The sequence below is a fragment of the Anomaloglossus baeobatrachus genome, chromosome 5 (assembly GCF_048569485.1).
Source record: "Anomaloglossus baeobatrachus isolate aAnoBae1 chromosome 5, aAnoBae1.hap1, whole genome shotgun sequence".
Taxonomy (NCBI): domain Eukaryota; kingdom Metazoa; phylum Chordata; class Amphibia; order Anura; family Aromobatidae; genus Anomaloglossus; species Anomaloglossus baeobatrachus.
In genome coordinates this window covers 595,901,995-595,916,847 of record NC_134357.1, presented here as the reverse complement: position 1 = coordinate 595,916,847, position 14,853 = coordinate 595,901,995, and the positions used below count along the sequence as shown (strand labels likewise).

The window sequence follows — 14,853 nt, the reverse complement described above, 5'->3', positions numbered from 1 at the left end:
AGAATAATCCGCTCACATAAAACAGTGGATGGTCCCGCAGCACGCGATGGCCGCTCATAAACAGCCAGCTGTCTACGGCTCTCCTCCCTCCATGACTGACAGCGGCAGACGGGGGGCATAGAACAGGACCACCCCATCCCCCGCACTCGTTACACATCAGATATAAATACCCCGTGTGTGCCGCCCGGTAATGCACGAAATGTCGCAATATGTCGGTTAGTAACACTCGTGACATAATCTCGCAGGTATGGCAGATGTAACCCGGAGCGTTTCAGCCACAATAGTCAATCGTTATGATAAATGTGGCGCAGATCCGACATCATGGTCCTGAACTCAGGAGTCACAAATCACGGTGTAATACAGCCAGTTGGCCACCAGGGGCGCAGCTTCATTGCCCTCGGAGTCCAGAAGCCTCAATCCACCCCTCTAATGGTGGAAGTGTTAATGCCAATACCTCCAGGCAGTCTATGGAGGCGATCGCAATCATCCTGCCCCCCCCCCACCCCCGCAGCTGCCATTCCCCTCCGCACAGCGGCCAAGTGTAAGATGATATTTTGCTAATGAATGTGGATTTTATCTGATATCATAATGGGACTAAGGAGAAATGTGAGGGGTCAGCGAATGCTGCAATGGGGGTCTGAGGGCGGAAAATGTTACAGGGTGGAGGAATGAACAAGACGATATTGGGTATTATAATAAGACATCACCGGAGAGCGCTGACAACGAGGAATTATTGGCCCCGAGGACTATAATAAGTGGCTGGGAGGCAGCTTCCTGCAGCAGAAACCTCCCCCTCCGCCGGAGTCCCTGGGACCATTCTATGGTTTCCATTGTAGGTGGACGGGGTCGTCTCCCGCTTGCTTTTCTCTGCCCCTTTAACCTTCTCTAGTTTTGCTCTGCTCTTTATGGAAGTTATAAATACAGCAAGGAAGCGGCGCTGTCAGCGCGGGGGGCCGCGGCGACATAATGCAATGCGACAGCTCGTGTTTTCTGCGCCCACAGTCCGGGAATCGCAGTAATGAAGCAGAAAACCTGCAGGAAATGTGTTGGGATGTGGCAGCTGCTGGGAGCGGTGAGAGTGACGGTCTGCGCTGCCGCCCCGCTGCCCCCCAGTAATGCGCAGCCTTTACCCGGGTGGCGGCCATAGTGCTAGATATCATCAGGGCTCAGCTGTGGTAAAATAAATAGAAAGTCTGTAAAATTATATAAAATATCCAGGCAAAGTGTAACAGGAAAAATATTCACCTGGGGAGGGCGCTGTCCAGGCTGCAGTACCTGCCTGTCACCTCTAGGCGGTGCGGTGCGGGCAGTGGGCGCTGTGTGGGCTACAGTACCTGCCCATCCCCTCAAAGGGGCGTTGTGCAGGCTGCAGTACCTGTCTGTCACCTCTAGTTTGCGCCGTGCGGACTGCAGTACCTACCAGTCACCTCCAGGGGGTGCTGTGCGAGCCGCAGTACCTACCAGTCACCTCCAGGGGGTGCTGTGCGAGCCGCAGTACCTACCAGTCACCTCTAGGGGGCGCTGTGCTGGATGCAGTACCTGCCTGTCAGCTCTAGAGGGCACTGTGCATGCTGAAGTACCAGCCTGTCACCTCTAGGGGGCGCTGTGAGGGCTGCAGTACCTGCCTGTTACCTCTAGGGGGCGCTGTGTAGGCTGCAGAACTTGCCTGTTACCTCTTGGGGGAGCTGTGTGGGCTGCAGCTCCTGCCTGTTACACCTAGGGGTGCTGTGCAGGCTGCAGCACTTGCTTGTCACCTCTAGGGGGTGCTGTGCTGGAGGGGACATACTTTGTCTATGATAATCACCCCTGACTTCTCTTCCAGATGTTAACTGCTCGTACTTCAAGCACTTCACCTCCGGAGAAAACGCCGAGATCCTGCAAGTCACCACCCAGAAAGGCAAGTGTGCAGGTCTGGGGCACCATACAGAGGGCAGCAGGGGCAGATATAGTGGGTGCAGAGACAGTTACAAGTGGTAGAAGGGGCAGAGACAGGTACAGGTGGTAGAAGGGGCAGATACAGGTGGATGTAGAGACAGGTACAGGTGGTAGAAGGGGCAGGTACAGGTGGATGTAGAGACAGGTACAGGTGGTAGAAGGGGCAGATACAGGTGGAAGTAGAGACAGGTACAGGTGGTAGAAGGGGCAGATACAGGTGGATGTAGAGACAGGTACAGGTGGTAGAAGGGGCAGATACAGGTGGATGTAGAGACAGGTACAGGTGGTAGAAGGGGCAGATACAGGTGGAAGTAGAGACAGGTACAGGTGGTAGAAGGGGCAGATACAGGTGGATGTAGAGACAGGTACAGGTGGTAGAAGGGGCAGATACAGGTGGAAGTAGAGACAGGTACAGGTGGTAGAAGGGGCAGATACAGGTGGATGTAGAGACAGGTACAGGTGGTAGAAGGGGCAGATACAGGTGGATGTAGAGACAGGTACAGGTGGTAGAAGGGGCAGATACAGGTGGATGTAGAGACAGGTACAGGTGGTAGAAGGGGCAGATACAGGTGGATGTAGAGACAGGTACAGGTGGATGTAGAGACAGGTACAGGTGGATGTAGAGACAGGTACAGGTGGTAGAAGGGGCAGGTACAGGTGGATGTAGAGACAGGTACAGGTGGTAGAAGGGGCAGATACAGGTACAGGTGGTAGAAGGGGCAGGTACAGGTGGATGTAGAGACAGGTACAGGTGGTAGAAGGGGCAGATACAGGTACAGGTGGTAGAAGGGGCAGGTACAGGTGGATGTAGAGACAGGTACAGGTGGATGTAGAGACAGGTACAGGTGGATGTAGAGACAGGTACAGGTGGATGTAGAGACAGGTACAGGTGGTAGAAGGGGCAGATACAGGTGGATGTAGAGACAGGTACAGGTGGTAGAAGGGGCAGATACAGGTGGATGTAGAGACAGGTACAGGTGGTAGAAGGGGCAGATACAGGTGGATGTAGAGACAGGTACAGGTGGTAGAAGGGGCAGATACAGGTGGATGTAGAGACAGGTACAGGTGGATGTAGAGACAGGTACAGGTGGATGTAGAGACAGGTACAGGTGGTAGAAGGGGCAGGTACAGGTGGATGTAGAGACAGGTACAGGTGGTAGAAGGGGCAGATACAGGTGGATGTAGAGACAGGTACAGGTGGTAGAAGGGGCAGGTACAGGTGGATGTAGAGACAGGTACAGGTGGTAGAAGGGGCAGATACAGGTGGATGTAGAGACAGGTACAGGTGGTAGAAGGGGCAGATACAGGTGGATGTAGAGACAGGTACAGGTGGATGTAGAGACAGGTACAGGTGGATGTAGAGACAGGTACAGGTGGTAGAAGGGGCAGGTACAGGTGGATGTAGAGACAGGTACAGGTGGTAGAAGGGGCAGATACAGGTGGAAGTAGAGACAGGTACAGGTGGTAGAAGGGGCAGATACAGGTGGATGTAGAGACAGGTACAGGTGGTAGAAGGGGCAGATACAGGTGGATGTAGAGACAGGTACAGGTGGTAGAAGGGGCAGATACAGGTGGATGTAGAGACAGGTACAGGTGGTAGAAGGGGCAGATACAGGTGGATGTAGAGACAGGTACAGGTGGTAGAAGGGGCAGATACAGGTGGAAGTAGAGACAGGTACAGGTGGTAGAAGGGGCAGATACAGGTGGATGTAGAGACAGGTACAGGTGGTAGAAGGGGCAGATACAGGTGGAAGTAGAGACAGGTACAGGTGGTAGAAGGGGCAGATACAGGTGGATGTAGAGACAGGTACAGGTGGTAGAAGGGGCAGATACAGGTGGATGTAGAGACAGGTACAGGTGGTAGAAGGGGCAGATACAGGTGGATGTAGAGACAGGTACAGGTGGTAGAAGGGGCAGATACAGGTGGATGTAGAGACAGGTACAGGTGGATGTAGAGACAGGTACAGGTGGATGTAGAGACAGGTACAGGTGGTAGAAGGGGCAGGTACAGGTGGATGTAGAGACAGGTACAGGTGGTAGAAGGGGCAGATACAGGTACAGGTGGTAGAAGGGGCAGGTACAGGTGGATGTAGAGACAGGTACAGGTGGTAGAAGGGGCAGATACAGGTACAGGTGGTAGAAGGGGCAGGTACAGGTGGATGTAGAGACAGGTACAGGTGGATGTAGAGACAGGTACAGGTGGATGTAGAGACAGGTACAGGTGGATGTAGAGACAGGTACAGGTGGATGTAGAGACAGGTACAGGTGGTAGAAGGGGCAGATACAGGTGGATGTAGAGACAGGTACAGGTGGTAGAAGGGGCAGATACAGGTGGATGTAGAGACAGGTACAGGTGGTAGAAGGGGCAGATACAGGTGGATGTAGAGACAGGTACAGGTGGTAGAAGGGGCAGATACAGGTGGATGTAGAGACAGGTACAGGTGGATGTAGAGACAGGTACAGGTGGATGTAGAGACAGGTACAGGTGGTAGAAGGGGCAGGTACAGGTGGATGTAGAGACAGGTACAGGTGGTAGAAGGGGCAGGTACAGGTGGATGTAGAGACAGGTACAGGTGGTAGAAGGGGCAGGTACAGGTGGATGTAGAGACAGGTACAGGTGGTAGAAGGGGCAGGTACAGGTGGGTGCAGCATAGAGATGTAATGGGTTCAGGAGCAGGGGCAGATACAGATAGTAGCATTGACAGGTACAAGTGGGTGTAGGGAGAGATATAGCAGGTGGAGGGGCAGATACAGATGACAGCAGGACATACAGGTTGGTGCAGGTGGAGGGGCAGATACAGATGACAGCAGGGGCAGATACAGATGACAGCAGGACATACAGGTGGGTGCAGGGGCAGACACAGATAATGGCTATGACCTTGGGGGCAGGAATGTGGCGCTGAGTGATGGCATTATCTGCGCTGATGGGTGAGGACAGGACAGTAATCCCCGCCAGACACTGAGGGATTATCACCCGCTGGACCCTGGATTGTCCCCATGACTCCCATGCAGCTTCTCCTCCTCCGCCAACGTCTAATATTCATTTCTCGGCCTCCTGTCAGTGAATGGAAACCTTCACTGGGACTCTGTCGACAAGTTATTGCTTCCTCATCGGAGAGCGATCGTTTACAATACAGAACACTCCCTGCATTCCGGACCGGATATCCACACACAAAGCCAATCCAGCGGTGTATCACGCAGATGACCGAATCCAGCGGTGTATCACGCAGATGACTGAATCCAGCGGTGTATCACGCAGAATATGACTGAATCCAGCAGTGTATCACCCAGAATATGACTGAATCCAGGAGGTGTATCACGCAGATGACTGAATCCAGCGGTGTATCACCCAGATGACCGAATCCAGCGGTGTATCACGCAGATGACTGAATCCAGCAGTGTATCACCCAGAATATGACTGAATCCAGCAGTGTATCACGCAGATGACCGAATCCAGCGGTGTATCACGCAGATGACCGAATCCAGCGGTGTATCACGCAGATGACCGAATCCAGCGGTGTATCACGCAGATGACCGAATCCAGCGGTGTATCACGCAGATGACCGAATCCAGCGGTGTATCACGCAGATGACCGAATCCAGCGGTGTATCACGCAGATGACCGAATCCAGCGGTGTATCACCCAGATGACCGAATCCAGCGGTGTATCACCCAGATGACCGAATCCAGCGGTGTATCACCCAGATGACCGAATCCAGCGGTGTATCACCCAGATGACCGAATCCAGCGGTGTATCACGCAGATGACCGAATCCAGCGGTGTATCACGCAGATGACCGAATCCAGCGGTGTATCACGCAGATGACCGAATCCAGCGGTGTATCACGCAGATGACCGAATCCAGCGGTGTATCACGCAGATGACCGAATCCAGCGGTGTATCACGCAGATGACCGAATCCAGCGGTGTATCACCCAGATGACCGAATCCAGCGGTGTATCACCCAGATGACCGAATCCAGCGGTGTATCACCCAGATGACCGAATCCAGCGGTGTATCACCCAGATGACCGAATCCAGCGGTGTATCACGCAGATGACCGAATCCAGCGGTGTATCACGCAGATGACCGAATCCAGCGGTGTATCACGCAGATGACCGAATCCAGCGGTGTATCACGCAGATGACCGAATCCAGCGGTGTATCACGCAGATGACCGAATCCAGCGGTGTATCACGCAGATGACCGAATCCAGCGGTGTATCACGCAGATGACCGAATCCAGCGGTGTATCACGCAGATGACCGAATCCAGCGGTGTATCACGCAGATGACCGAATCCAGCGGTGTATCACGCAGATGACCGAATCCAGCGGTGTATCACCCAGATGACCGAATCCAGCGGTGTATCACCCAGATGACCGAATCCAGCGGTGTATCACCCAGATGACCGAATCCAGCGGTGTATCACCCAGATGACCGAATCCAGCGGTGTATCACGCAGATGACCGAATCCAGCGGTGTATCACGCAGATGACCGAATCCAGCGGTGTATCACGCAGATGACCGAATCCAGCGGTGTATCACGCAGATGACCGAATCCAGCGGTGTATCACGCAGATGACCGAATCCAGCGGTGTATCACGCAGATGACCGAATCCAGCGGTGTATCACGCAGATGACCGAATCCAGCGGTGTATCACCCAGATGACCGAATCCAGCGGTGTATCACCCAGATGACCGAATCCAGCGGTGTATCACACTGATGACCGAATCCAGCGGTGTATCACGCAGATGACCGAATCCAGCAGTGTATCACGCAGATGACCGAATCCAGCAGTGTATCACCCAGATGACCGAATCCAGCGGTGTATCACCCAGATGACCGAATCCAGCGGTGTATCACCCAGATGACCGAATCCAGCGGTGTATCACCCAGATGACCGAATCCAGCGGTGTATCACGCAGATGACCGAATCCAGCGGTGTATCACCCAGATGACCGAATCCAGCGGTGTATCACCCAGATGACCGAATCCAGCGGTGTATCACCCAGATGACCGAATCCAGCGGTGTATCACCCAGATGACCGAATCCAGCGGTGTATCACCCAGATGACCGAATCCAGCGGTGTATCACCCAGATGACCGAATCCAGCGGTGTATCACCCAGATGACCGAATCCAGCGGTGTATCACCCAGATGACCGAATCCAGCGGTGTATCACCCAGATGACCGAATCCAGCGGTGTATCACGCAGATGACCGAATCCAGCAGTGTATCACACTGATGACCGAATCCAGCGGTGTATCATGCAGATGACCGAATCCAACGGTGTATCACCCAGAATATGACTGAATCCAGCGGTGTATCACCCAGAATATGACTGAATCCAGCGGTGTATCACGCAGATGACTGAATCCAGCGGTGTATCACCCAGAATATGACTGAATCCAGCAGTGTATCACCCAGAATATGACTGAATCCAGCGGTGTATCACCCAGAATATGACTGAATCCAGCGGTGTATCACGCAGATGACCGAATCCAGCGGTGTATCACCCAGAATATGACTGAATCCAGCGGTGTATCACCCAGATGACTGAATCCAGCGGTGTATCACCCAGAATATGACTGAATCCAGCAGTGTATCACGCAGATGACTGAATCCAGCGGTGTATCACACAGATGACCGAATCCAGCAGTGTATCACCCAGATGACTGAATCCAGCGGTGTATTACCCAGATGACTGAATCCAGCGGTGTATTACCCAGATGACTGAATCCAGCAGTGTATCACACAGATGACCGAATCCAGCGGTGTATCACCCAGATGACCGAATCCAGAGGTGTATCACGCAGATGACTGAATCCAGCGGTGTATTACCCAGATGACTGAATCCAGCAGTGTATCATGCAGATGACCGAATCCAACGGTGTATCACGCAGATGACTGAATCCAGCGGTGTATCACGCAGATGACTGAATCCAGCAGTGTATCATGCAGATGACCGAATCCAACGGTGTATCACCCAGAATATGACCGAATCCAGCGGTGTATCACCCAGATGACCGAATCCAGAGGTGTATCACGCAGATGACTGAATCCAGCGGTGTATCACGCAGATGACTGAATCCAGCAGTGTATCATGCAGATGACCGAATCCAACGGTGTATCACGCAGATGACTGAATCCAGCGGTGTATCACGCAGATGACTGAATCCAGCAGTGTATCATGCAGATGACCGAATCCAACGGTGTATCACCCAGAATATGACTGAATCCAGCGGTGTATCACCCAGAATATGACTGAATCCAGCGGTGTATCACGCAGATGACTGAATCCAGCGGTGTATCACCCAGAATATGACTGAATCCAGCAGTGTATCACCCAGAATATGACTGAATCCAGCGGTGTATCACCCAGAGTATGACTGAATCCAGCGGTGTATCACGCAGATGACCGAATCCAACGGTGTATCACCCAGAATATGACTGAATCCAGCGGTGTATCACGCAGATGACTGAATCCAGCGGTGTATCACCCAGAATATGACTGAATCCAGCGGTGTATCACCCAGATGACTGAATCCAGCGGTGTATCACCCAGAATATGACTGAATCCAGCGGTGTATCACCCAGAATATGACTGAATCCAGCGGTGTATCACACAGATGACCGAATCCAGCGGTGTATCACCCAGATGACCGAATCCAGCGGTGTATCACCCAGATGACCGAATCCAGCGGTGTATCACCCAGATGACCGAATCCAGCGGTGTATCACCCAGATGACCGAATCCAGCGGTGTATCACGCAGATGACCGAATCCAGCGGTGTATCACCCAGATGACCGAATCCAGCGGTGTATCACGCAGATGACCGAATCCAGCAGTGTATCACGCAGATGACTGAATCCAGCGGTGTATCACGCAGATGACTGAATCCAGCGGTGTATCACGCAGATGACTGAATCCAGCAGTGTATCACGCAGATGACTGAATCCAGCAGTGTATCACACTGATGACCGAATCTAGCGGTGTATCATGCAGATGACCGAATCCAACGGTGTATCACCCAGAATATGACTGAATCCAGCGGTGTATCACGCAGATGACTGAATCCAGCGGTGTATCACCCAGAATATGACTGAATCCAGCAGTGTATCACCCAGAATATGACTGAATCCAGCGGTGTATCACCCAGAATATGACTGAATCCAGCGGTGTATCACCCAGAGTATGACTGAATCCAGCGGTGTATCACGCAGATGACTGAATCCAACGGTGTATCACCCAGAATATGACTGAATCCAGCAGTGTATCACCCAGAATATGACTGAATCCAGCGGTGTATCACCCAGAATATGACTGAATCCAGCGGTGTATCACCCAGAGTATGACTGAATCCAGCGGTGTATCACCCAGAATATGACTGAATCCAGCAGTGTATCACCCAGAATATGACTGAATCCAGCAGTGTATCACCCAGAATATGACTGAATCCAGAGGTGTATTACCCAGATGACTGAATCCAGCGGTGTATCACCCAGAATATGACTGAATCCAACGGTGTATTACCCAGATGACTGAATCCAGCGGTGTATCACCCAGAATATGACTGAATCCAGCGGTGTATCACCCAGAATATGACTGAATCCAGAGGTGTATTACCCAGATGACTGAATCCAGCGGTGTATTACCCAGAATATGACTGAATCCAGCGGTGTATCACCCAGAATATGACTGAATCCAGCAGTGTATTACCCAGATGACTGAATCCAGCAGTGTATCACCCAGAATATGACTGAATCCAGCGGTGTATCACCCAGATGACTGAATCCAGTGGTGTATCACCCAGATGACTGAATCCAGCGGTGTATCACCCAGATGACTGAATCCAGCAGTGTATCACGCAGATGACTGAATCCAGCAGTGTATCACGCAGATGACTGAATCCAGCGGTGTATCACGCAGATGACTGAATCCAGCGGTGTATCACGCAGATGACTGAATCCAGCGGTGTATCACGCAGATGACTGAATCCAGCAGTGTATTACCCAGATGACTGAATCCAGCGGTGTATCACGCAGATGACTGAATCCAGCAGTGTATTACCCAGATGACTGAATCCAGCGGTGTATCACGCAGATGACTGAATCCAGCAGTGTATCACCCAGATGACTGAATCCAGCAGTGTATCACGCAGATGACTGAATCCAGCAGTGTATCACGCAGATGACTGAATCCAGCAGTGTATCACACAGATGACTGAATCCAGTGGTGTATCACGCAGATGACTGAATCCAGCAGTGTATCACCCAGATGACTGAATCCAGCAGTGTATCACGCAGATGACTGAATCCAGCAGTGTATCACGCAGAATATGACTGAATCCAGCAGTGTATTACCCAGATGACTGAATCCAGCGGTGTATCACGCAGATGACTGAATCCAGTGGTGTATTACCCAGATGACTGAATCCAGCAGTGTATCACGCAGATGACTGAATCCAGCAGTGTATCACGCAGATGACTGAATCCAGCAGTGTATCACACAGATGACTGAATCCAGTGGTGTATCACGCAGATGACCGAATCCAGCGGTGTATCACGCAGATGACCGAATCCAGCGGTGTATCACCCAGATGACCGAATCCAGCGGTGTATCACGCAGATGACTGAATCCAGCGGTGTATCACGCAGATGACTGAATCCAGCAGTGTATCACCCAGATGACTGAATCCAGCAGTGTATCACGCAGATGACTGAATCCAGCAGTGTATCACGCAGATGACTGAATCCAGCGGTGTATCACGCAGATGACTGAATCCAGCGGTGTATCACGCAGAATATGACTGAATCCAGCGGTGTATCACGCAGATGACTGAATCCAGCAGTGTATCATGCAGATGACTGAATCCAGCGGTGTATTACCCAGATGACTGAATCCAGCGGTGTATCATGCAGATGACTGAATCCAGCGGTGTATCACCCAGAATATGACTGAATCCAGCGGTGTATCACCCAGATGACCGAATCCAGCAGTGTATCACGCAGATGACTGAATCCAGCAGTGTATCACACAGATGACTGAATCCAGTGGTGTATCACGCAGATGACCGAATCCAGCGGTGTATCACGCAGATGACCGAATCCAGCGGTGTATCACCCAGATGACCGAATCCAGCGGTGTATCACGCAGATGACTGAATCCAGCGGTGTATCACGCAGATGACTGAATCCAGCAGTGTATCACCCAGATGACTGAATCCAGCAGTGTATCACGCAGATGACTGAATCCAGCAGTGTATCACGCAGATGACTGAATCCAGCGGTGTATCACGCAGATGACTGAATCCAGCGGTGTATCACGCAGAATATGACTGAATCCAGCGGTGTATCACGCAGATGACTGAATCCAGCAGTGTATCATGCAGATGACTGAATCCAGCGGTGTATTACCCAGATGACTGAATCCAGCGGTGTATCATGCAGATGACTGAATCCAGCGGTGTATCACCCCCCCCACCTCAGGCTCTCAATATTGACAGCTCACAGTCCTTGCACAATCACAGCAGGGGGATGTGCTGGACTACTCACCAGCTAGTCCTGCCATCTTACATGTAAACATTAGCTCACACACAGATAAGAGGGGCCCAGCTGCTTTTCGCTTTTTAACCCTTGCAGCATGCTGTCCTCACATAGCAAAAACCTGCTGACAAATTCCCTTTAACATCCAGAGCTTGAAAAAAAAAGAAACACTATCCTGACCGTGTCCTGCTCCCACAGCTGAGCGATGTTACAGTGTATCAGTGCAGACAAACATCAGCAGCACAGCGCTCTCCTCTTCTACAGCCACTGATACATTGTAACAACCCAGCAGCTGTGCGCAGGACCATGATGAGCTGCTCTGCTGACACGTGCGGGTTTCTCTTGCAGAGTACAGCATCTCGGCAGCCGCCATCGCCATCATCGGGGTGGGCTTCATGACCATGGGCACGGTCTGCACGCTGCTGTCCTTCAAGCAGAAGCTGGACTACCTCCTGAAGCCGGCCGGACTCTTCTATGTCTTCTCAGGTGAGTCCACAAGGCTCCGCCCACCAGACACCTCGACTGAAGGAAGCAGTCAGGAAGGCGGGGCTGGACAGGCTGAGTCCCTACAAGGTGGCATGAGGGGACAGCAACCTTCTGAGAGGGCAGTGACTGGCTGAGGGGGCGGAGACCCGCTGAGGGGGCAGAATGTCGCTCGGCCCCCTGTGGTGACCCCTGCAGACTATTACTTTGTACCCAGTGATGACCCCTGCAGACTGTTGCTTGGCCCCCCGTGGTGACCCTGCAGGCTGTCACTCTTCCCTCTCTAGAGACCTTTGCAGACTGTAGCTCAGCCCCTCATGGTGACCCCTGCAAACTGTCACTCTTACCCCTATGGTGACCACTGCAGACTATCGCTTTGCACCCCTATAATGACCCCTGCAAACTATTGCTCGCCCCCCCTCCCCCCGTGGTGACCATTGCAGATTTTTACTATGCCCCCATGACCCCTGCAGACTGTCGCTCTTACCTTTATGGTGACCTCTGTGACTCAGCCCCCCGTGGTGACCCCTGCAGACTGTCCTTCAGGCCCCCCATAGTGACCCCTGCAGACTGTTGCCCCTACCCCTCTGGTGACCTTTGCAAACTTTCGCTCTGCCCCCCACACCCTCCCCCCCCCCCCCCTGTGGTGACACCTGCAGACTGTTGCTCCCACCCCTCTGGTGACACCTGCAGACTGTTGCTCCCACCCCTCTGGTGACACCTGCAGACTGTTGCATTGCCCCCCTTGGTGACACCTGCAGACTGGCCTTCAGACCACCTTGGTGACCCTTGCAGATTGTCGCTCTGACCGCGTGTTGACCCCTGCAGACCATCTCTCCCTGTCTCTTGCAGGCCTGTGTATCATCATCTCGGCGGAGGTGATCCGTCAGTCCGTGCACCGGATGATTGACAGTAAGGAGACGGTGTGGATCGAGTACTACTACTCCTGGTCCTTCGCCTGCGCCTGCTCGGCCTTCGCGCTGCTCTTCGTCTGCGGGATCGCCCTCGTGCTCATCTCTCTGCCCCGGATGCCCCGGAATCCATGGGAGACGTGTATGGACGCGGAGCCTGAGATGTGAGAAGACCCCACATTCCCCCAGGACGACGGGGGAGATAAAGGGGCGGAAACTATGAAAGTCCGGGGGTGAGAGACGCTCTGAACCCCGAGACCCCGAGGACTGCGCCTTCGCCTTCCCCTCCCCCGCTTCTATGTTTTTTACTGTATATAAAGGTTTTATGTGATGGACACATCATGTCACCCGGGAGGACCCCCAGTGACCCCTCCACGGGGCCCGAAAACTATTGTCACCTCCGGAAGAATCCTCCAGTCACTTAAAGAGCCCACGTGCCAAAATGTCATTGGTTAATGGACAGCGCCAGGGCGACACTGAGCCATTACTTCACCTAACCCCGCCCACATGCCGAGAAAAAGATGAAAGACCCCGCCCACCTCCAGTTATACACCAGGCCCCGCCCACCTCCAGGTATACACCAGGCCCCGCCCACCTCAAGTTATACACCAGGCCCCACCCACCTCAAGTTATACACCAGGCCCTGCCCACATCCTTTTATACACCAGGCCCCACCCACCTCCAGTTATACACCAGGCCCCGCCCACATCCTTTTATACACCAGGCCCCACCCACCTCCAGTTATACACCAGGCCCCGCCCACCTTGTTATACACCAGGCCCTGCCCACATCCTTTTATACACAAAGGCCCCACCGACCTAGCAACAAAGTCCCCCAAACTTAGTGACACACACACAAAGGCCCCCGGAACCCAAAGACACAATATACCCTGCCCACATACAGCTATACATAGCAGGCCCCTCCCATCTATAGGCAGGCAGCGCTCAGTGCCACACCCCTGGACATGCTGAGCAAGCCCCTCCCATTTATAGGCAGGCAGCTCACAGTGCCACACCCCTTAATATGCTCAGCAAGCCCCTCCCACTTTCTGCTGGAATTTTTGAACCGGCCAATAAGAATCCTTGTCACTTATGAACGCCGTAGTGAACAGGTGACTTGTGGGGTCCGCACTGCCCCCTGCTGGTGTGATATCAGCTCCCGCTATGAATATCAGTAAACGTGACGTCTTTGGAGCTTCATTAATTTATTTTCACCTCACACCGCGACCTGCACCCCATCAGGAGGATGCAGAGAATGGGGGTGATAGTCCTGCACTGGGCGGAGGAGAGGATCCAGTAAACACTCTGCCCGCCTGACGCACTCCGCCAAGTACATTTACCTCTGCCGCACAGCGCTCTGCCCCTCCACAATACACAGGATTACATTTACCTGCCGCACAGGGCTCTGCTCCTCCACAATACACAGGATTGCATTTACCTGCCGCACAGGGCTCTGCTCCTCCACAATACACAGGATTACATTTACCTGCCGCACAGCGCTCTGCCCCTCCACAATACACAGGATTACATTTACCTGCCGCACAGCGCTCTGCTCCTCCACAATACACAGGATTGCATTTACCTGCCGCACAGGGCTCTGCTCCTCCACAATACACAGGATTACATTTACCTGCCGCACAGCGCTCTGCCCCTCCACATTACACAGGATTACATTTACCTGCCGCACAGCGCTCTGCCCCTCCACAATACACAGGATTACATTTACCTGCCGCACAGCGCTCTGCTCCTCCACAATACACAGGATTACATTTACCTGCCGCACAGCGCTCTGCCCCTCCACAATACACAGGATTACATTTACCTGCGGCACAGCGCTCTGCCTCTCCACAATACACAGGATTACATTTACCTGCGGCACAGCGCTCTGCTCCTCCACAATACACAGGATTACATTCACCTGCCGCACAGCGCTCTGCCTCTCCACAATACACAGGAATACATTTATCTGCCGCACAGCGCTC

General features: G+C 52.9%; 1 protein-coding gene across 1 annotated transcript in view; it reads left to right on the top strand.

Moving 5' to 3' along the window:
* The window catches only part of CACNG1 (calcium voltage-gated channel auxiliary subunit gamma 1), a 44,350-nt gene extending 30,279 nt beyond the window's left edge, over positions 1-14,071 (top strand). The window contains exons 2-4 of the mRNA XM_075348025.1: positions 1,823-1,897; positions 11,827-11,964; positions 12,814-14,071. Of these exons, the coding sequence (XP_075204140.1) occupies positions 1,823-1,897; positions 11,827-11,964; positions 12,814-13,040 (440 nt within the window). The 3' untranslated portion in view covers positions 13,041-14,071. The remainder of the gene's footprint in view (positions 1-1,822; positions 1,898-11,826; positions 11,965-12,813) is intronic.
* The last annotated feature ends 782 nt before the right edge of the window (positions 14,072-14,853 follow it).